The sequence below is a fragment of the Durio zibethinus genome, chromosome 13 (genome assembly GCF_047325235.1).
Source record: "Durio zibethinus cultivar Kanyao isolate XHJ-2024 chromosome 13, ASM4732523v1, whole genome shotgun sequence".
NCBI classification, from domain to species: Eukaryota; Viridiplantae; Streptophyta; class Magnoliopsida; order Malvales; family Malvaceae; genus Durio; species Durio zibethinus.
In genome coordinates, this window is record NC_143174.1 from 1,695,512 (window position 1) to 1,719,542 (window position 24,031).

General features: G+C 32.7%; 1 protein-coding gene and 2 pseudogenes across 4 annotated transcripts; 1 reads left to right on the plus strand and 2 right to left on the minus strand.

Moving 5' to 3' along the window:
• Positions 1–889: 889 nt before the first annotated feature.
• LOC111304333 (E3 ubiquitin-protein ligase SDIR1-like) lies at positions 890–4,230 on the minus strand (annotated as a pseudogene). The gene is made up of 6 exons (XR_016326975.1): positions 3,287–4,230; positions 2,806–3,034; positions 2,550–2,664; positions 2,353–2,401; positions 1,913–2,032; positions 890–1,361 (listed from the first exon to the last, which is right to left on the minus strand). The product of XR_016326975.1 is annotated as an E3 ubiquitin-protein ligase SDIR1-like (transcript).
• Positions 4,231–7,454: 3,224 nt separating this feature from the next.
• LOC111302659 (E3 ubiquitin-protein ligase RDUF2 pseudogene) lies at positions 7,455–9,084 on the minus strand (annotated as a pseudogene). Its single transcript, XR_016326977.1, has one exon. The product of XR_016326977.1 is annotated as an E3 ubiquitin-protein ligase RDUF2 pseudogene (transcript).
• Positions 9,085–12,530: 3,446 nt separating this feature from the next.
• Positions 12,531–19,770, plus strand: LOC111303655 (pumilio homolog 2-like). Of its 2 annotated transcripts, XM_022900073.2 has the most exons (9): positions 12,531–13,851; positions 14,916–16,471; positions 16,546–16,687; positions 16,778–16,885; positions 17,343–17,555; positions 17,667–17,777; positions 18,029–18,223; positions 18,732–18,906; positions 19,329–19,770. In XM_022900073.2, the coding sequence occupies exons 1-9, from the start codon at positions 13,195–13,197 to the stop codon at positions 19,364–19,366; spliced, it is 3,195 nt and encodes a 1,064-aa protein (XP_022755808.2). In that variant the 5' UTR covers positions 12,531–13,194; the 3' UTR covers positions 19,367–19,770. The 2 variants fall into 2 exon arrangements, with proteins under 2 accessions (XP_022755808.2, XP_022755809.2); XM_022900074.2 differs by lacking the exon at positions 18,732–18,906.
• The last annotated feature ends 4,261 nt before the right edge of the window (positions 19,771–24,031 follow it).

Consider the following 24,031-nt stretch of genomic DNA (forward strand, 5'->3'; position numbering starts at 1 on the left):
TTATATTTTTATTTTTATTATAATTTGATATTTTAATTATATTATTTATATTTTAGATATATTTTGAATATGTAAATAATTCAATAATATTAATTTATATTTTTATTTAAATTTAAATAAAATAAAATAAAAATAATTCATATATCGCATGAGTAACAAGCTAATAAATTATATTACAAGAAAAACAAACCAAAATATAATTTTAATTTAACATTTTATAAAATATATATTAAATATGAAAATTTTGAGATAATTTAATCTTATGCTTCCTTTAACTTTGAAAAAATTCTAGTTTATTCTTCCTTTACCACATGAAATATCAACTGATGTCATTACATGACACTAGCTAACATTTACTATCAAATATAGACTGTTCCATGAATGAAAACACCAAAATAATATAATTTTGAGTAATTAAAGATATAATTAAAACTTTTTAAAACTTAAAAGTTAAAATAAAATTTGAATCAAAATTTAAACATTACGAGTATAATCAACTCATTAGTGTATGACAAACAGTATAATGCAAGATAATTTCTTATCTTTTTTACCAACACCTACTAGATTAAGATTTTAATGTAAAAATCTCAAATTTTCTTCAAAGTATTTAAGGGAATAAAAAAATTCTCTAACATCAATATAATTGAACTCTTAATTTTAATAATCACATTCAACTGAAAATTCAAATATTAAAAAAAAATTTTGTTCAACCAAAAAAAAATAGATTTACAATAATGTGCATATAGATTTACTTAATTTTCTAAATAAGGTGTGACAATGATAATGTACAATTCATGATAAAACAAAAGGTATAATATATCTCGATAGAACTGCAAATTAAAATGTAAAAAAACTCATTATCGCTATTGAGTTTTAAAAGAGAGATTAATTAGATCAAATTTGAATTATTATTGCTCCAACAATTGCATAAAAAATCTGGGTGCTACGGGGAGAGTAACCTAGCAAAGAACAATGTTCAATGCCGAAGTTGGCTTAGGCTACTCTCAAAACCATTATATATACAAGTTACATGGCTTAATTAGCATGATGAAGCTATTGCCTTATTTTGTTTCATGGAGCCGAAGATACACAGCATACTTATCCTAGAGGATATTTACAGACACACCCACGAAAAGGTTATTTTTATGTAACCGCAAACATGATTGTTTGATATACTTTCATGCATATACAGATTATTACTTGGTGAGTCAAGAAGTTAAACCATGTCTGAATCATCTGACTCACTCTCCCTGTTTTCCTGCCATCCTGACCCCATTCTAAACTTACACACAGGACATGTTCCTTGTTGCCGCAGCCATGGATCAATGCAGCTGGCATGAAACTGCAAGAAAATGTTATTCCTGTATCGAGAATCATATAATACAAATGGCATCAAGATAACCACCATTTACTTGGAATTATACCAAAGATTTGGATTTAGGATTTAACTATAAGCATCTCAACCAAGGACTAAGCATAAAAGCACAAGGATGCCGGCACAGGAACAAGAATTCAGAAATGCTTGGCAAAAGTAAATGTCAAGGACAGACTTTGAATGATAACGACTGGTAAAAGGTCATCCATTTGAGATAGGAAGACAAACATTTACACTTTCAACGAGTTAAAGGAATTCACAGCTGCATCTAACTCTGAAATATTTGAGAACAAGAACATTTTCTCAAAAACGCTCCCCATAAAAAAATTGCAGGAAATTGGTTATAATTTTGCAGTTCATAGGCTTTAATTCACTAAAAAACCCTCTGTTGCTTTATTGATGTGAGATGTTGGTTAGTGCAATTCATTTAACATAAGAGAAATAGAAGGAAACAGACAACACTTTTGAAAGATGAACAGTACACCATAAAATCATTAGATGACAACAGATAACGTAAGTAGACTGTAAAAATAGAACCTGATGCAAACATGGCAAGCTCCGAACAAGCTTCCCCCTCTTAACTCGATCCAAGCAAATAGTACAAGTTGGTTCATCTTTTGAAGCCCTCATACTAGCCTTCCTAGAATCTTGTTTTGGCTGCAGTATATATTTGTGAATTAGACTTCAAAAACCATCCATGAAACGGTACATATGAAACGATTCTGAAAGAAGCAGACATAGACAAATTTGTCTTCAACACTTTAATGCCCTATCTGATTATGTCAACTATGAATACGAGATGTACTCAAGGACTTGTTATGTTACTAAGATCTTCTTTGCAACATATAAAAGCTTCATATTAAAATCATTGCAACTTGAAAATAGAATGACCAACTGCAGAAGGAATTGCTTGAAAGTAGTCTGTAATCGCCACTATTTTGTAATTGATATAAAAAGTTAAAATTAATTACTGATACCTCAACTGGGGCTGACGAAGATGATGCCTGTCTCACTGATGATCCAGCACTGTAAAAAATAATAAGGAAGATCAATTGATGCAATTATGAATTTGATCAAAAGAAAAATAAGCAAGCCCTGCATGTGCTAGTTCACAACCAAAGCAAGCTAGAAGTAGTGAAATCCCTACTACCTAAACAGAATCATGTATGTCTACCTTTCTGGGCCAGGGGCCTTGTGCTTGTGCACCGGTAAGGCATTTATCTCTTCCTTACTCATTGAATGAGTTGTGGAAGTATTATCAGAATCTAACGCTCTCAGGGTGTCATAATCTCGGGCAGAAAGAAAGATAGTATTAATCTTCAAGAAACCGAACTAATAACAATCAAAACCCTCTTTGCAAATCTGTCTGTCAATGCATGTTAAAACCAAACCATAAAATCTTATCAGTGTATTTTGAAAAAGCACCATACCTAGGTCATCAAATTCACGGTCAAGAAGGGCAAGTTGGAGTCTTAGTCATTGTAAGCGTCCTCTTGTAGCAAAAGCGATTGTTGGTGGCATGTGGAAACGCAACTCGGTATGAACAAGCAAACCACTAGATGCTGCAGCGTGAGTTCGGGCCAGAGCTTGAAGTTGCTGACAAGTTGCATACATCCTAAGGTTCGTAGCCATTAAAAAGATACCCACGACTAGCCAAAGCTGCATGACAGATAGAGAGAATATGTATTAACAGATACACCAGCATGCTCGCAGTGAATGTGTATCGAGTGCATGCCAGAAAGCTTGGAGACATTTGGTGACAGTTTAAAATCACGAATAGCAAAAGAACTACTGAAAACAAACAGTTAAGAACAGATTAGAAATGCAGGTTAATAAAAACAATAAAGAATGATTTAGAGAAAAAAATTAACAGATGCAATGGAAGAAAACATATGGAACTATAAGCATTACCTGTAACAAGAAAGGCCAGTGAATTGGAATTAACTGGTCGAGAAGCATGTGTACGCTGGAAAAGAAGAATAGCACGATGAGAGATCAAGTCCCATCATGCAGTATTAGACACACTGGCTATCCAACAGGTAAAAATGTACGGATTTAGATAAGGGAACATGCCAAAGAAGGACGTTCAGGAATATATCTTCTCTAGTCCCTCGGAAAACAAAACTGACAAAAATGTAGAAACTCCACTTGTCTAAAAGGTGACAGATGGTAGGCAAACAACTTCTTCTCTTGAAACCTTCAAATCCTATGATATTTTAGATGTATGTGAATCACTATTACAAGTTATTTCAATCAAACAATGCGCAGATGGCGAGGAAATCATGCTTTATTAAATTGAAAGTAACTCAAACTTTAAGGATTGTTGAGGTCTATTATTAAGCTAAAAACACTTTCCTCACGTACTCAATATCTTATCCACCAATCCCATCTATGGCTGGTTAATGGTTATTCGCAATGAAACTATGTTATCACTTAATCTACACTCACATGTTGACGATTTCTTAGCCAATGCTTTTGCTTGAGTCTCAAATAGAAATCATTATCCCTACATATGATTACAGAATGTACCCATCTATCAACATGCTGTAAGGTCTGAAGTGGCCATTACAAAACCAAAGATTCAATCTTGTTAATGCAAACCATGACTATTGCAATCCAACAAAGGAAAGAAAAATGGATCATAAAATTTTCAGTGGAAACAGAGCCATAGTAATCCCATTACAGAAGAAAACAATCGAGTCCTAACTACCCAATTTACTGATTCAAAGACACATTCAAATGCAAGCTTAAAAAATTTGACCCACTAATGAAATCCAATCGAAAATGCGTTTAACACTATGTTTGGTAGGAGGGAAAAAGGAAGGAAGGAACAGAAAATTCCAGAAAAATATATAAGCACAGTACCCTACATTGCCCTGTATGAATCAAAATCTCAGGGAACAAAAATTGACTTTACAGTCCTTGTTTTGCTTATAAGGAATCGCAAGGAAAAAGCAAAAGAAAATTCTAAGTTTTCCTCCGTTTTCTCAGCAAACAAACAGAATTCAATGCAAAGAAACGAAGAAGAAGAAAAAAAATTAGATACACAAGAAAAAATAAGATCAATCGATCAAATGGCTTTCCTTTTAATTGCATAAAATGAGCAATTTGAGAGGAAATAAAAGGAAAAGAAAAGGAAATGCCAGAAAATTCTCTCTCCCTCTCTCGTTTTCTCTTTCTCTGTCCGAAACTGAACCCTTTTTTTCAGTTTGAAGAGAGAAAGCTCTAGAAAGTGACACGTGGATATCTAAGCGCTGCCACGTCTTGTTGACTGCGTGAATGACTTAATATCAGCCGTTGGATGGCAATTGTGCCCCATCAGATTTGTGGTGCGATGATTCATCGCCAAGTCAGCAACCTAACTTCCAAATATCTCATTCTTATTTACAATATTCTGATAAATAAATTTCCAACATTAGTTTTAATTTTAAAAAAATAAAATGATATCAAATATTTTGATTTTTTTAAAAAATGCTTTCTACGTCTTATTTTTATTTTTTTAAAATATTTTAAAATTATGGCTTTTTTAACACAATTTTTAATTTTTATATGTAAAATTATTTTTTAAAATTATTTTTTTTTTACTTTTAACATTAAAAATCATCTAAATATCGGTTTCGGTAGCAATTTTGATTCATTCATAGATATAGTTTGAAAGTTGTTAAATATAGTTAGAGGTGAGCAAAAGTCGATTTAAATCGACTAGATTGATTGAAATCAAATGAATTCGGTTGAATCGGTTCGGTTTATTCGATTTTAGTTATAATCAATTTTTTAAATTTGTTAAATTGGTTAATTCGGTAGATTTTTTATTTTTAAAATTGATAATCGAATTGATTGAATTAACCTACTTTTTAATAAGTAAAAATAAAAAATTTTGAGATAAATATTTTTATTTATTTTTTTCTTGTAAAATATTGTTGAAATTATTAAATCATTTAGTCATTTAGTTGAATGATACTTGAGTTTGAGTTTTATTGAATTGAATTTGTGATTAAATAATTATTCATGACAGGAATAAAAATAATAAAAAAAATTAATTATTTAACTGAACCGAACCGATTTTGATCAGTTCGGTAATGATCGATTATTTAAAAATATTTGATCGGTTTGATTATTTATTAAATGAAAGTTAGTTAAATCGGCTATTGATTTTTTCAAATCAAACCGACCAATTACTCACTCCTAAATATAGTTATGAATGATAATAGTTTGATTCGAATCAAATTCGATTTTATTTTTTTTAATATTGTATAATATTATTAATATTTAAGATTCGAACCAAATTGAATTTTACTAGTTTTGTTCGATTTATTGATTTTTAAATTTTAATTTTTTTAATTTTTATATATTATTTTAATATAAAATTTTAATATACTTAAGTAAATTTTGATATAAAGTTATTATTTTTATTTTATAAAATTTAAAATATATATACAAAAACTAAGAAAAATATACAATTCGATTTGGTTTGAATTTTTTCTTTTTTTCATCTCCTAATCCAAAATTTGATTCGAATATAATATATACATTTAATATTCAAATTTGATCCGAATCAAATAAAAAAAATCGATCCAAACCGAATCAAAATACTACATTGATTTTTGAATTTTTCGATTTTTTTTACTCCTAAATACAGCTTTTTACATTTTTAGGAAACTCATATTGACAATTTGACATTTTCTTTCCATATCTTATATCATCAGCCTCAGCCCACAAACATCCTATGAATGAGGTGCTTGGTAAGATGATCAAGTAGGTTGAGAAGGAAGATCTAACTAATTTCATGTCTACATAAAAGATTTTACCTAAACTTTGTAATTTTGTTAGGGCTATAAATGAATTGAATATGAATGAATAAATATATATTTGTAATTTATTTATTTATTTTTAGAGATGTTTAGGCTTGGTTTGTATTTAGTAAAAAAATTATTTGTTCGTTTGAACTCAATTCATTTAAATGAAAGGATATTCGCGTTTAGTTTGTATTGGGTTTAATTAAGTTACACAAATTTGTTTGTAGATATTTAACAAACATGTTGACAAATATATATAATCGAACTTATTCATAAACAATAAACAAATTATAATTAAATAAATTTAAACAAATAAATCTTAATTAAACTTAAATGAACTCAAACAAATATAAATGAACCTTAAAATAAAATTAAGATAAAAGATAAAAATATAATTTTATTAGTATTATTATAAATGAATAACAAATGAACAATAAACGAATGAATTTTAAATAAACTTCAAACAAGTTTGTTTATGAATATAAACGAATCGAATAAAATTCTGTTCATATTCGATTTGTTTAATAAACAAACATAAGATTGCTGTTTTAGATCATTTGTTAAGCTTAATAAACGAATATAAATGAACATGTTCACAAATAATTTATCAAAAACTCTATTCGTTTACATTCATATTTGCTACTCTTTTGGATGTCATCATATTGATTTTATATTAAATTCAAATTTTAATTCAATTAATTTATAATCACCTTTTAAAAATTTAAAAATATTATATAAATTCATAATATAAATCTTAATACTTGTAACCTTTTTTCATATCCTGGCATCAAGCAGGGTTTTGGATGGTTGCATGCGGACCCATTACTTAAGGCTAATGTTAAGACCACATGCACTCCTTCAAAAAACCAGTTCTCCAAATCCATCATATGCTGATGAAGAAATTGAACCATTCCTGATAGGCCGATACCCAAACCATTCTCCAACATTTTACTACTACTACTACTAATCCACAGCTTTTGATGCATTGTGTAACTTGGAATTGAAGAAGCATTAAAATCAAAATAATTGTCCAAGGAAGTTTCCAGACTTTCTGCTTCCAACACCTGTAAGGAAGCATGTGAATAGTTAAACTCACTAAAGCTTAGAAACTTTTGCTGCCCAATCACCAACATAAAGGGAAAATTCTCTACTACCCCAAAACCTGGCTACACCAAAAAGTTTCTGCTTTTGATCAAACAAATCCCAAATTTCTTTACATTCTTTTAGATCCATTCCTTCCTTCTTGCCATCTAATTCAACAACATATCAAATGACACAAGAAATTAAGATGAAATTGCAACTTGAATATTGCCAATTAAATGCTATTTACAATGATTAAAGAACACATATTTTCCAAATTCAAACCCAAAAACAATGCGAAAAAAATCATTTTTTTTGTAATTACCCCCCAAAAAGTCTTATTCCAAAACCAAGCTTGACCTTCTGCTTCTACTTCTTGTAAACCTACCAAACATAGATGTTGAACCATTTCCACGATGAGACCCTGAGCTCAAACCCCTTAAAAACGACGTCAAATTTCTAACAACTCTCCTAAACCCATTCTCTCTTCTTCTAAACCCAACCCACGTGACTCTTCTCTCAGCTCCTTGACCCGAACCGGAGCCCAATTCACCAAACCCACCGTCCATCTCTGTATAAACCACGGGCACTTCCCTCTCTCCTGTAAACCTTCCCACCGCAAAAACCCCACCAGGTAACCTCCATATACTCAACCCTACGGTCTCCGAAACGCCATCGTTTGACTCGCTTCGATCTGTTGGCATTGCGTGGCGGCAGACGGGACACGAGTTTCGAAGGGAGAGCCATGGGATGATACAATCTTGATGGTAAATATGATTACATGGCATCTCCCTAGCTTCGGTCCCCAGCTCGAAAGGCTCTTTACAAACGGCACAGTGAATTTCTGAACAAACGTGGGTCATCGCTATTTGAATCGTCGGCATCGATTCGATCGCCGATTTAGAAGCTGGCGGGTTCTCTGATTGCCCCAGTCCAGTTATTTCTATCTGGGAAAGTTGTTCTAATAACCGATCGAAACCCAAGCCCATTAAAGATTGGGACATCGAAGTCGGTATTGCCCTTAAACCCGACCCAGATCGGTCGTAATAGAAGAATTCAAAGCCACTGTTGTTGTTTCCATTGGTGGTGTTGTTCTCCTCGTCGGTGGTGCCACGTAGGACGATGATTGGATTGATGTTTGGCCGGTCAACGGAACTCCAACGATTTCGACGAAAGGCAAGGTTTCGTGTCCGATTCGAGTATTGTCGGTTATTATCATTTCTGGTGATCATGTACATAGCTGGAAGTCGACGATTGTGATTATCCGATGATTCGATCTCCTCGACAAAACCTCCGTCACAGTACGGGCAAGCAACGGCGTCGTTGGTTCCGTCGTCTAAAGCCAAAACGCGAACCAGACGGGAGCAGCTGTAACACCAATACGGCGACGTTGACGAGATGCTTGACCAGCGAATATTCCAGATCCAGAAAAACTGACAAAAGGATTTTCAGAACTGTAAAAGCTTCACTTGCTTTTCAAGAGAATCGAGGCCACCTTAACGTTTAAACGCTGTAAATGATGCCCACGTGGCGATTTGGGAGTGGACAAAAAAGAGAAAATTAACGGCGTTAACAGATTCGGGACGCCGAGTTAGAAATTCAAAGTTCGAACAGTCGCCGAGTAATGCGGACGCGCGTGACGTGTTGGTGCGTGGTTGGGCAACCGGCAGAATCTACTAGGAAGATTCTTTAAAGGAGGCGAAGAGCGTCTTGTTCTGTGTTGGCGCGTGATGTGGACCCACATTGGTGTATGCCAGTAAAATATGGTCCCACAACAATGTCTTACTAACATGTGATTTTTTATTTCAACGCTAAATTATCCAAACTTTTTTTAAGGATAAATTACACGTTTATCGTTCGATTTTAAATAATTTTTTGTTTTATCATTTAATTATAAAAATTATGATTTAATCATTGATATTTATAAAATTTTTTTTATTCAACTCTTAGTGACTAATGGCTTAATGTGATATTATTAATTTTTTAAGTAAAAAATAACTATTTTATTTTAATAAAATATAAACGTGAAAAAAATCAAATTACGATTAATCTAAATGGCCGTTGTTTTTTTTTCATAATCATAAATTTTTTTATAATATGTCAGTTTATTTTATTTTGATAAAATAAAAAAGTGAAATAAAGCCAAGTTGATAAAAAAATTAATTTTTAATAATTGATTTATATTTAATAAAATTGATTAGTCGAATGTCTAATAGCTTGATTTTTTATAAGGATTGATTTATTTTTGAATAGTCAATTTGATAAATCTTAATAATTATAAAAATATATAAAATATCAAATAACAAACCAAAAAAAAAATAATAATAATTTTTATCAATTCAAAGATATTTCATATCTGTATCTTTATATATATATATATATATATATATATTTAACAAAAGCCTCTGAAAAATACAAATTTTCTGAGAATTTTTTTTTATATATAGATAATATAGATTTAGGAATTAAACCAGCTATAGCTTTGTCAAACAAACTTAAGTTTTAAGCTAACCCATTTCACAAGCAATTGTGCCCAGAAAAACTTTTATGGGTTAGCATCTTTCTGAATTTAATGCCTTCTTAAACTCCCATTTATTTTATTCCATAAATTTTCTTGCCAAAGAGATATTTTTCATCTCTTCATTGAGCTATTTCATACAATTTTTTAATTAATAATTGGATCGATCATCAAATTGATTGAAAATTTGATTCTCAATTTAATCCGTTTGATCGAATTAATTTAAAATAATATTTAGTGTTTATACATTAAATTTAGTATTAAGTATATATTAAATGTGATAAATATATGATAAAAAATAATATTTGACTAAATGATAAAAGTTTAAAACAAAGGTTCAAATCTTATTACTTATAAAATATTTTTCAACAAAAACAATAAATTTAAAATAATAAAATTTGATTCTGATAATTAAATCTGACTCAATCAAGTCAATTTGGTCTGATTCTAACCACACTAGTTTCACTTCCAGAATTCTATATAATTTATTTTATATATGATTGGCTGTTGTATCCTCTTCTCGTTTTCTCTTTTGATAAAAAATAAGTTAGATTATCATGATAATGTATATTTTATATTAATTGTTTTCAGTAAAAATGTAATCGATTGAGTTTAATTAATATAATATTAAATTTGAACTCGAATTTAATTCGATCGAGTTTAATTCGAAATTTAAAATTCAAAATTCAATTTGAACTTGATTGATTTTTTTTTTAACTCGAGCTTGATTTAAAATATAAATTAAATTATTTGAGTTTGCTCGATTAACATGTAAAAATAAGTTATTTTTATATTAAATAAAATATCGATTATTTATACTTGAATTTTAGATATTTTATTAATTAAAATAATAAAAATATATTAAAATATAAAATCTCAATTAGGCTTGTAAGTTATTAAAGTCAAGTATAAAAATGCATGATTTGAATCGATTGATAAATTAAGTTATTCGAACTCGAATTCGATTTGATAATAATTGAACCGAATTCAAATTTTATTGAAATCAAATTAAAACAATTTATATGTATTCATATATTATTTACACTCTTAATCATCAATCTTCTTAAATAAAATTCCTTATACTCTAAAGTCTTGTCCCCATATACTTGTTGCCCACCTGGAGAATAAAAACGTGATAGTTTTTGGAAGACGTTCTTCTCAACTTTGTTGTATCATCAATTCAGTGAGCAAATTGAAGTTAGGGTTGGTGACAATTTAGGATCTGATACACAAATTGTATGCAGGAGTTTGGGTTCTTGAGTTTGAGTTGGATGGAATTCAATGGTACTATTAGCCTAAGGATTTCCAATTTATTCCCTGGAAAGATTCCTACAGCCTAAAAGAAAGCCTTTAAACAAGTAGAAGCTACTTTTTGATTGGCCCAATATGAAATGTTACCAATTACCATGGATAACAGAAAGATAAAAGAGTTGGATTACCCAAATTTGAGGTTGATAGTAAGAGATTGAAACCAAGGCTGATGAAGGCTATTTTTGATCTGGGCAACACTCAAAATAAATGCTTTTCTGTACAGTAAAGAACCTCTTTGGGAGCCACACATCACCTTTTTTACCTATTGCAAATTGCTACTTATTGCTTTCCATTTGAAAGAGAGCTATCAAGGCAAAAATTCCAGGGAGTACTAAAATATGGAATTGGATCGGATTTGATTAATTTGATTTTTTTAGATATTATATAATATTATAAAATTTAAAATTTAATTTAAATTTAAATTTAAATTGAATTTTTATTTGATTAAAATTAAATTGAATCAAATTTTATTGATTTAGTTCAAATTGATTTATTGATTTTTAAATTTTAAATTTTTATTTTAATATAAAATTTTAATATAAAATTATTATTTTTATTTTATAAAAATTTAAAAATATATAAAAATTAAAAAATATATAATTCGATTCAAAATGTTTTTTATTTTTATCCCTCGATTCAAAATTCAATCTAAATTTAATATATATTTAATTTGAATCAAATAAAAAAATCAATCCAAATTAACCCAAACATTATAATTTCAAATTAATTTTTAGTTTTTTTTAATTTTTGTTCTCACCTCTACTAATAACTGGTTTCTACTGCCAAATGGCATGGCATGCATCTTATCCTCATTAACTACATATAGAAAATAAAAAAACAAAGTTCCAAACTAAAGAAATCACTCTAAATAATCCCTTAGCAACAAGCAAGAATAAAAACAACAGCTTGTTTTAATTCTCAATCACTTGGTCAATTACCCCTGATTTTGTTGAAAATTTAGTATAAATTAGCTCTCTTCTGATAGTTTTCTGCTAATTTTTAATGAACAAAGAATACATACGTAAATAGGTATTATTATTACATTGGATCAATAAAGACAAATTATCAGAAAGAATGAAAGAAAACTTTGATTTGACTTAAATGTAGTCAAAAGAGTTGCAACCAACAAAAGGAAACAAGTGCATTGAAGTCTGAAAGTCTTTTGAACGGCAAGAAAAGAAGCAAAGATTGGGAGAAGATCCAGGGCAAAAATCCAATGTGAAAATATAGGCAACAAAAAGGGGCAGTACTGATATTTAACTAGATTTACCTGTACTGTACTTGCTTTGTTTTGCTGAGACATTGCCTTGGAGCAGCATTGAGTCTAAAGTGCTGATGTGTCAGTTACAGATTGCTGTTTCTGGAACACGAGGTAAACAAACATCATTATCTTGTACAAAACTAATTTCTTTTTTCATACATAAGTGTTATCACTTGGTCAATTATCCCTGATTTTTAGGAAATAAAGTAGTAATCTCATTTTAACTAAATAGCTCAAAGCAATTTTTTCTTTTCTTTTCATTTTTTACTCTTTTGTGTATTTAATCCCAGCCTCACTGAATTGTAACAAAAACCCTAAAAAGGGTTGGCAATCGCCGCCGGATTTGATCTCAGATGTCAACTCTTTCTCTATATATATCACTAAGCTTCTTTTTACTCTCTTCTTTGATATCAGCTTCAAAATAAAAGCTTTTTACTTTTCTAGCTGTTTTACTTTGTTACCTCTATTTTATTTCTATTTTTATTTTTATTTTTGCTGTTGTTGGTTTTACTTGGAAAACATGGTGCTTTTATCTGGTTTTCTTGGGTTAATTTTATGACATCAAAGCTTGACGAATATTTAAATTTGGGTACTATTAAATTTTTGTTATCTTAGTTTTGATGATCTTGAGGAGATGGGTTTTTGTTGCTTATGAGTTTAGGGTGATTAAAGTTTTGATCTTTAACCCATTTAGTAGCTTAAAGTTAGCATCTTTGAATTTTGTAAATATGGATTTTAGGTGTATTAGTGTAGAAAAGTTTTGTTTTTTGGGGTTTAGAGTCTGATTACTGGTTTAGGGTAGTAATCACTTTTGGGAGTTTTGATAGGTAATGATCAATTGGGGTTTTTAAGAATGTTATCTGAATTGGGTAGGAGACCAATGATAGGAAATAGTGAAGTAGCATTTGGGGATGATTTGGAGAAGGAGATAGGGCTGTTGCTCCGTGAACAGCGTAGTAGGCAAGACGCTGATGATCTGGAACGTGAGCTAAACTTGTATAGAAGTGGCTCTGCTCCTCCTACTGTGGAGGGTTCACTGAGTGCAGTTGGCGGGTTGTTTGGGGGTGGAGCTGCTGTTGGTACTGGTGGTGGTAGTGAGGCCACCGCCTTTTCAGCTTTTGCTGGAGAGAAAAATGGACATGGGTTTGCATCTGAGGAAGAGCTTAGGTCTGATCCAGCTTATCATTCATACTATTACTCAAATGTGAATCTCAACCCTAGGCTCCCACCTCCTTTGCTTTCCAAGGAGGATTGGAAGTTTGCACAGAGGTTGAAGGGAGGAAGTTCAGTAATAGGTGGGATTGGAGATAGGAGAAAAGTGAATAGGGCTAATAATGGTAGCAGTAGTTCATTGTTTTCGATGCCACCTGGGTTTGATTCCAGGAAACAAGAGAATGAATTAGAAGCAGAGAAAGTGCATACCTCAGCGGACTGGGATGGCAATGGACTGATTGGTTTGTCTGGTATAGGACTTGGAAGCAAACAGAAAAGCCTCGCTGAAATTTTTCAGGTGATAATCAGTTGTAGTTTAACCTTTAGTCATAAAGTCTCCCTGTTCTAAGGTTTTTGATTTTGTACAGTCTCTGCCTTTTGTTGCTCATAACAGTTTGCTTATCCAAGGATTCTTTCTTGACGCATTATTTTTAGTCACTTTTTTCTCCTTCATTTTTATGTTTTGACATGTAGCATGCGGCATATACTTAGGGTACATGCCATTGTTCGATTGAAAATCTCCTTAGTGACACATGTTTTGGAGAGTTATAAGTGCAGTTTTCTGGCTTGTCTCTCGCATTTAATAAATGGCATATGTATAAGGAAATTCTATTATTGGGAAAAAATCTAGCAGCTTGCCATGTGTCTCTGAGTCATACAAATTTGTAGCCTTACTTTCACTTCACTATTTTAAATGTTGTTAAAATTAGCTCGTTTATATTTTGTTGATAACAGGGGTGCCAATTTATGCTATTTTATAGGCTTGATTAATTTCACTGGAAATGTGACTTGGAGTTCGAGGTAATTGACTTCAAGGCATTTTGAATTGGTGATAGTTTGTCTACTACTTGAACAAGAATAGTGGAGGAGAGTAATCAGTGAGTCAAATCTATTCCATTGGGTCATAAAAACCGTAATAGGAACATCCTTCTTAATTATGTGTACTCTCAGTTGTTTATGCTTTGTAGTAGTCAATGTGGTTGCTCTTATAGTTTCGTGGGTGCATTCTTTTGTGCCTATGGTTATCATTCATCTTTGAGTTGTCTCAAGATTTGTACTCACAAAATGATCATATGTATGTTTGCTAATTCTTTTGATTTCCAAGGTAGTGATAGTACTATGTGTACAACTTAGTAGGTGTATCAATTTGTGTTCTGTTTCACAAATAACTAGCTTGTTTACAGTTGGTAGGTTTCAAAATGCAACTCAAAATCTTTCTCATTTAAATTTTCGAGTTTGTCATCCTTCTGCAACTTTCTATGTGTAACAATCATGCTAAGTTCTTGTTCATATATCAAAAACTTCTAGAACTTTGCCTTTTTTATTTTTGTTGCAGTGATTTTATATTTAGTATCCTTGCAGGATGATTTGGGACACGCTGGTCCAGTCACAAGGATACCATCTCGTCCTGCTAGTTGTAATGCTTTTGTTGAGAATTTTGAGAATGTAAGTTCTGCTGAATCTGAGCTGGCTCATTTGCGCCTTGAACTCACCTCTGCAGACACTTTAAGGTCAAGTGTGAGTGCTCAAGGATCATCAGCAGTCCATACCATTGGTTTACCTTCTTCATACACTTATGCTGCTGCTGTAGGTGCTTCCTTGTCTAGGAGTACTACTCCTGATCCCCAACTCATTGCTAGGGCTCCTAGTCCTCGCCTGCCACCAATTGGAGGAGGCAGAGTTGGTAACTCAGAGAAAAGAAGCATAAATAGTCCAAGCACACTTGGTGGTGTCACATCTGGTGTCAATGAGTCTGCAGATCTGGTAGCTGCTTTATCAGGCATCAACCTGTCATCAAATGGTGTGATAGATGAAGATAATCGGTTACCATCACAAATTGAACAAGATGTTGAAAATCATCAGACTTATTTGTTTGGTCTGAAAGATGGTCAAAATCATATCAAACAGCAGGCATACTTGAAGAAATCTGAATCTGGCCATTTACATATGCCTTCAGCTAAGGGTAATGGGGGCAGATCAGACCTGAAAAACCCATCCTTTCTTTCTGATAGGCAAGCTGAGCTCCAGAAATCTGCTGTTCCCTCAAACAATTCTTACTTGATAGGATCACCTGCTTCCACTCTCAACAGTGGAGGCAGCTTACCTGCTCACTATCAGTATGGTGATAGTGCAAATTCATCATTTCCAAATTATGGGTTAAGTGGTTATTCTTTAAATCCTGCTTTGGCCTCTATGATGGCTACCCAACTTGGAACTGGTAATTTGCCACCATCGTTTGAAAATGTTGCTGCTGTATCAGCTATGGCAGCCCTTGGAATGGACTCCAGAGTGCTTGGGGGAGGTTTGGGTTCTGGACAAAACATTTCAAATGCTGCATCCGAGTCGCATAATCTTGGTAGAGTTGGAAGCCAAATAGCTGGGAATGCTCTGCAGGCACCTTTTGTTGATCCTATGTATCTTCAGTATCTGAGGACATCTGATTATGCTGTTGCACAGCTTGCAGCTCTTAATGATCCCTCTATTGATAGGAACCTCCTAGGTAGTTCATACATGAACTTGCTTGAGCTTCAAAAAGCTTATCTCGGAGCTCTGCTATCACCTCAGAAATCTCAGTATGGTGTTCCATTGGGTGCTAAATCTGGTAGTTCAAATCTTCATGGTTTTTATGGAAATCCCAACTTTGGAGCTGGCATGTCATATCCCGGAAACCCCTTAGCAAGTCCTGTTATTCCAAATTCTCCAGTTGGACCTTGTAGTCCTATCAGACACACTGACTTGAATATGCGTTTTCCTTCCGGGACAAGGAATCTAGTTGGGGGTGTCATGGGACCCTGGCATTTGGATGCAGGATGTAACATGGATGAGAGCTTTGCCTCCTCTCTACTTGAAGAGTTTAAGAGCAATAAAACAAAGTGTTTTGAACTTTCAGAAATTGCTGGTCATGTTGTTGAGTTCAGGTATTCTTTTATCTTAAATCATGTTTTATGTTGTCATACTGTCACCCTTACATTTCTATGATTTTTATAACCAGTGCGGATCAGTATGGTAGCCGATTTATTCAGCAAAAACTTGAAACAGCTACAACCGAAGAGAAAAACATGGTTTATGAGGAAATCATGCCTCAAGCACTTTCTTTGATGACTGATGTGTTTGGTAATTATGTCATTCAAAAGGTATCTGCTTCTTAATCTGTTGTATATCTGCTTAGTTGTATAATTCTATGGTTTATTGTATTTACCAAATAAATCTGCATCTGCCTACAGTTTTTTGAGCATGGACTTCCAGCTCAGAGAAGAGAACTTGCTGGCAAGCTTTTCGGTCATGTTTTAACACTTAGTCTTCAAATGTATGGTTGTCGGGTGATCCAGAAGGTATTAGTATATGGCAGCTATTCTTCTAGACTGTATTTCTTGGTTTTCTTCTGTTTGGTTTGCTTATAATCATTAATTTGCATGTTGAACAACACCTATTGATTCTTTTCATATATCAAACTCTCCCTTGTAATTATTTTGCAGTTTCTTGACAATTTATGAGTTTCTTTCTCAATGAGATGAGTCCAATTTTGTAATTGATTAAGTTAAAAATTGTCATTACTGTGGTTGAGTCATACTTTCCATTTCATACAATTCTTTGTTTATGTTTTTTTTGTAAATATATGGTATGTATACTTCAATCATGGCAATAGAGCTTAATCTTGTCATTGCCTTGTCTAGCTCTTTTATACGGATTTCATGAAAGCACTCATGCTATTTGATCTGAGTGTGAATTGTTACACGAAGAATACTGCCTAGCATTCTGATAATAACGTGTGCTTTGTTAACATTCAAGGCCATAGAAGTTGTTGATCTGGACCAGAAGATTAAAATGGTTCAAGAGCTTGACGGGAATATTATGCGTTGTGTACGTGATCAGAATGGCAACCATGTCATCCAGAAGTGTATTGAATGTGTTCCCGAGGAAAACATTCAATTTATAGTTACAATATTTTTTGATCAAGTTGTGACCCTTTCCACTCATCCATATGGGTGTCGAGTGATACAGGTTCAGAACTAGGTTTTTTTGTTTTTTTATTTTTTTATTTTGACTTTTGGAACTGTTCTATGTTAAGAATGAGCAATGGTTGTTCTGTATTAATTATTTTTAACACTGCAGAGAATACTGGAGCACTGCAAGGACCCAAAAACACAGAATAAGGTTATGGACGAGATTTTAGGATGTGTTAGCATGTTGGCCCAAGACCAGTATGGCAATTATGTTGTCCAGGTTTGTAATTCTTTTCTGGAAACCTATAGTTTGAATATTATATGATCTCTTGGAGCAAAAGTAATTAAAAATCTGCTTGAGGGTCTTCACTCTTTTTGCCTTTATAGTATGCTATCCAAAGTTTTTGTGATATTTGTCTTTTATTTTTTACAGTGTATCTTTGAAATGTTTCTATTTTTATCATTATGCATCTCTATGGTATTTCTTATACTGCTTAATGCATGAACTGATCTCTTTCATTCACTTAACAGCACGTACTGCAGCATGGAAAGCCTCATGAGCGCTCAATTATAATTAAGGAGTTAGCTGGAAAGATTGTCCAGATGAGTCAGCAGAAGTTTGCCTCCAATGTTGTCGAGAAGTGCTTAACCTTTGGTGGTCCTTCTGAACATCAGTTATTGGTGAATGAAATGCTTGGTTCTACTGACGAGAACGAGCCTCTACAGGTTTGTCCATTTTTTGTGCTGATTTTTTAACTTTGCATTGAATAATTTTCTTGTGTATGGAAAAAGTGTCCAAAATAACTTCACCTGGTTTGTAAATCATTGGAGAAAAGCCATGAACCGTGACTGCCTTTTTTTGTGCCTGGTTTGGCTGAGTATGGTGTTCTTCCTTCTTGGTTAGAACTATGCATTCATTGATATTTGTAATTTGGGTGTTTATGTTGCTTGGGAGATCAACTTTCATGCAAAGTTGGGAATACTGCTAAAGTTTATGGAAACTCTAAACTTCTGCATGGGAATGCGGCTAAAAGTTAATAGAAATTCTAAACTTTTTGCATATCATGCCGATGTCTTAGGATTTTATGACATGAGACTGACCAGAATAGTGTTTTTAAAATTGGTTGCATGGTCTTCAGGATTTAGCCTTTTGGTTAATTGTCTCTAGAAATAGTTTCTGTAGAATTTCATGTCATCCATGTCATTTTTACTGAAAGCTGTTAGTCCATCCCAGGCAATGATGAAAGATCAGTTTGCGAACTATGTTGTACAAAAAGTACTAGAGACTTGTGATGACCAGCAACGTGAGCTGATCCTTTCTCGAATTAAGGTCCATTTAAATGCATTGAAGAAGTACACTTACGGAAAGCATATTGTTGCGCGAGTGGAGAAACTTGTTGCTGCTGGGGGTACTAATTCTTCGTTTTCTTTAATGGTTGCTTATTACTTATCTAGGCAAAGTTTTGGTAATTTTCCGTGGACTTTTTTTCCACATTGGGTTGTGTTTTAGAAAGTGAACTCTCTGATAACCTCATATATATTGATACATCGATGCCTACTGGAAAAAAATGATGAAACTCGATATTCTGGACATGGTGATGCGCTGAGAATGTGCTGTTAATTTATCATTATGATCATGAAACCATAGGAGTTTGAGCTCAGCTGGCATATGGCTCTTTCAAAGAGATGAAAGTCATACATAGCTCCTATTAGTGGAATAGTTCCAACTTTCACCTTTTTTTTCGATCAATTTGAATTCGATCCCCTATTATCATCTTAAGTTTGCCGAATGTTTTCAGCCATCTAACACGCGATTTTGCATGCTTTTCAGAAAGGAGAATTGCTGCTCAGTCTCCAAACCCTGCTTAGTTGGTGTAGGAAAGAATGTGTTTGTACAGCTAACAGGAGCTATACGAGCTTTCCCCCCTTCCTTTCTTGCCATATCTAGAGCTATGGTTCTACCTATCTTTTTAGACAGGTAAAGAGCTGTGTGAAAATAAAAGTTGCTGCTTTGTACTGGAAACTGTACATTGTGTAGCTTTAAGGTTTATACATAGAATCGAGCAAGGCTGAGGTTCAGCTGTTGAATACAACTGATGCCCCTGCAGAGGAGATACGGATATGATCATACAAGTTTTTTAAGGGTGTAAAAATTTTAAATGATAAGGCGACTGTACAAATGTTGGCATGTGGAGAGCTGTTGATGTTTAGGTAAGGCTTAATGACATTTTCTTTCTTTTTCCCACCTAAATGTTCAATTGTCTTTTTTTCTATCTACCTGTTCATGTTTATATATATATATATATACTTTTTTTTTTTTTTTGTATTAAAAACGAAAAGAATCAAGCAATTCCTGAACTATTCAGACTTTACTTGAAAAAAATTTGAATTCAGTTAAGTTTTGAGTCAAGTTTGAATTTGAGCTACTCGAATAATAAGTGAAATTTGAATAGTTTAACATTTTCATTTCAAATCTGGTCATAACAACCGTAAAGGAATTGAATATGAATGAACAAATGAATATATCAATGAATGTTTTTGCTTTCTTTGTTTACTATTAAAGGTGATTGGGTTTGATTCTTGTTTGATAAACAATTAGTTTATTCGTTTGAATTTGGTTCATTTAACTGGTAGGATATTCTTGTTTGGTTTGTTTTGATTAAGTTAAATTAGTATATTCATGATATTAAATGAATATATTCACAAATATATGTAAATAAACATGCTCATAAATAATAAATAAATTATAATTAAATAAATTAAAATAAATAAATTTTAAATTAACAGAAATGAATTTAAATAAATATAAATAAAATTTAAAATATGATCAAGATAAAAGATAAAAATATATTAGGTTAATATTATTATAAATGAATGAATTTTAAATGAATTTATTTACAAATATAACTAAATAATATAGATTTTTATTCATATTTAATTCATTTAATAAATAAACATAAAAATATTATTTAATTTAATAAATGAACAAAAGTAAAAATGTTAAAGACTCTGTATTATCTGTCATTGAAGACTGAAGGGGAGTTAACTGTGAAATCGTTGAATGAGGTTTTTGAGAAAGGAATTCTCCAATGGCAGAACTCCCTTATAGTTCAATTCACTGGGAGAATACCTAATTATAGCCTCTTTCAAAAATGGTCAATATACTTTTGAGGGAAGGAAGGTGAAGTAGAGATTAAGCCTACCGGGCATAATCTTTTTGTGATTCAATTTCCGAACTTTGATGCAAGGAATTGGATCCTTGAACGCGGTACATTGCACATCTAGAACAAACCACTGATAATCAGAAAATGAGAGCCAGGAATGCATTCATTGGAATTTAATATGGAGAAATTGCCTGTCTGGATTCATTTAGGTAATGTCCCACCTGAATTATATTCAAAAAATGCGTTTGAGTTACATTGCTAGTGTATCGGGGACTCCTTTATATATGGATACAATCACTGCCAAGCAACAAAGATTGGCTTATGCCAAATTTTGTGTGGGGATGAGGGCAGCATTAGAAGTTCCAAGAACAATTGATGTTGAATTGAGAGATGGATCTCTAGTTTCAGTTAAAAGTGGAAATACCATGGATACCTCAAAAATGCTTTCATCGTTGCATTTTTGGACATTTTGATAAAACCTGTCCAAGCAAGCCAATGATGGTTGCAACTAAGGTGTGGATGCCTGAAGGTAAGACCAAAGCTACGTTGTTGGATTATAAAATGAATGAAGGTGATATAGAGCCATCTATAAGTAAAAAGGGGAGTAAAATAGAGGAGGTCAAGGTAATAGAAACTCTCTACTACTAAGAATAACTACAAGGTAGCAGCACAAAACCATTCCGCTAAAGCTAATTCTGTGAACAGATTTGCTATATTGGAGTCCATAAAGGAATTAGATAGTATAAGGCATGAAATTAGTGATTCTGAAGGAATAATGGATGGGATAATTTTTCATTCACCAAAGAAGCCTAGAGCTACAGCTGCTGGGGTGGCAGATTTGATGAAGGTTATCAAAAGCAAAAGAAAAAAAAAAGACCAATTGATAAGGGAAAAAAGCAAGTAAAGGCGGGCACTTCTGCCTTGGGAGGTCATACTTCCAATTCTCCAATATGAATTGTATACTATAAAACACTAGAAGATTTAACTATCCTCTAAAAAGAAAATATGTAGTAGATAGAATACATAGATTAAATATTGATTTGGTTTGTCTAATTGAAACAAGAGTCAAACAACATCGGATGCAGGCCATACTGGATAGTAATTTTCATGGTTGGGGTATGTACCATAACTACTCAGAAGCATGCAACGGGAGGATTTGGATTTTGTGGAAACCACATGTGCAGGTTGACCCAGTGAACCTCACAGATCAAAGTATTACTTGCAGTATGTTCTTTGAAAGTCAAAAATTCTTTTTGTCTACCATTTATGGGAGTAATAATGGAGCTAAGAGAAGGAGGCTATGGTCACACTTGCTATCTTTAAGAAGAATAATTTTAGATAGTCCCTAGATCCTAACTAGTGATTTCAATGTTATTGCATATCCTTCAGAGAGTTCAGATTTCATTGGCTCTCAAATAGCCAATTCAAATGTGAAAGAGTTACAGGATTGCATGGCTCAGCTAGCATTGTTTGATCATGTAGCAACTGGGCCTTTGTTCACGTAGACTAATCGTCAGCAACAAAGCCATTTAGCAAAAAGTTGGATTTGATAATTAATAAATGACTCGTGGCTCACTATATTTGCACAATCACAGGTGGAGTTCATTGTTCCTGAAGTATCCGACCATTGTGTTGCATTGATAAAACTTAATATGGCTTGGTATTCCCCTTCCAAACTATTTAGGTTTTTTAATTTCTAGATAGGAACCAAGAGTTTAAGAACATAGTTGAAAATTCTTGGAAGCTGCCAGTGATAGGAAACCCATTATCTAAATTGCATAAGAAATTAAAAAGACTGAAGTTGGAGTTAAGAAAGTACAACAACTTGCACTATAGGGATGTAACAGCAAAGGTGCGGGAAAAAAAAAAAAGAGCTAAAGGCTGTACAGATAGAAATATTAACAACTATTCCAAGCATTGAAATGATTAAATTTGAAAGCACCTTATCCACAGAGCTGAAGGAGTTAATGGAAGCTGAGGAGAGTTATTATAGGCAAAAATCCAAGATGACTTGGATACAAGAAAGAGACCAAACCACAAGATTCCTCCACAAAATGGTTGCAGCCAAACCAAAAAGAAGCATGATAAGAGTACTTGTTGATGCTGAATGAAACAAACTAAAAAATTTTTGTAAATTTCCAGGGAAGCAGTATTATTCTTCCAAAAAATGATTGGTACACCAGATAAAGGAGTTAAAGTTTGTTCACAGGAATTTTTACTGAACTTCTTCAAGCTTTAATATCTTCTGAGGATCAAGATGCACTCATACGGCTAGTGTTGAAAGAAGAGATCAAAATTGTTATATTTTTTATGAACAGTGACAAAGCTCCTGGTCCAGATGGATATACAACCTATTTCTTCAAGCAATCTTGGTCCATTGTTGGTGAGGATGTTACAAATGCTATATTGCACTTTTTTCAAATTGGGCACATATTTTTTGCATTTAACTCAACCATTATCACATTAGTTTCAAAGTGTGCAAATCCAAGCAGGATTAGAGATTACAAGCCCATATCATGTTGTACTATCATTTATAAGTGCATTATCAGGATTTTGGCAAATAAGCTTAAAAATGTCTTACCAAATATTATAAACAAAAGTCAAAGTGCTTTCATAGAAAGGAGGAGCATCACAGACAATGTGCTTATGGCACAGGAGATGGTAAGGGGATATAGTAGAACCACATTATTCAAAAGGTGTGCTATAAAGATTGATTTGCAAAAAGCTTTTGATACATTGGATTGGAATTTTATTCATAACATTTTGGCAGCCAATGGATTGCCTTCAAACTTTATAGGTTGGATTAACAACTGTATTACAACCCCAATGTTTTCTATATCACTTAATGGAGGGCTAGTGGGCTATTTTCAAGGAGCTAGAGGAATATGACAAGCGGATCCACTCTCCCAATATCTATTTTCTCTAGTAATAAATATGCTATCAAGAATGCTAGATGAAGTTACTAAGTTTGGAGTGTTTGCCTATCATTCTAAGTGCAAAAAGATCAAGCTGACACATTTATGTTTTGTAGATAATTTGTTGATTTGCACAAAGGGATGCAAGGATTTAATCATTGGTGTCGATGAGGTTATGCAAGCTTTCTACTTGTTCTCAAGGCTATAATTTAATTGCAAGAAAAGTGAAATATATGCCACAGGAATAGGTAGGGAAAAGATCTATTCAATTCAACAAGCCACAGAATTCAAAGTAGGCTTACTCCCTGTCAGCTACTTAGGAGTCGCATTAGTCATCAGAAGACTTTTTGCACAAGATTGTGCTCCATTGCTTGAAAGGATCACAACTAGGATTAAAGGATGGACTAGTAAGCACTTATTTTATACTGAAAGACTACAGCTAATCCGTTAGTACT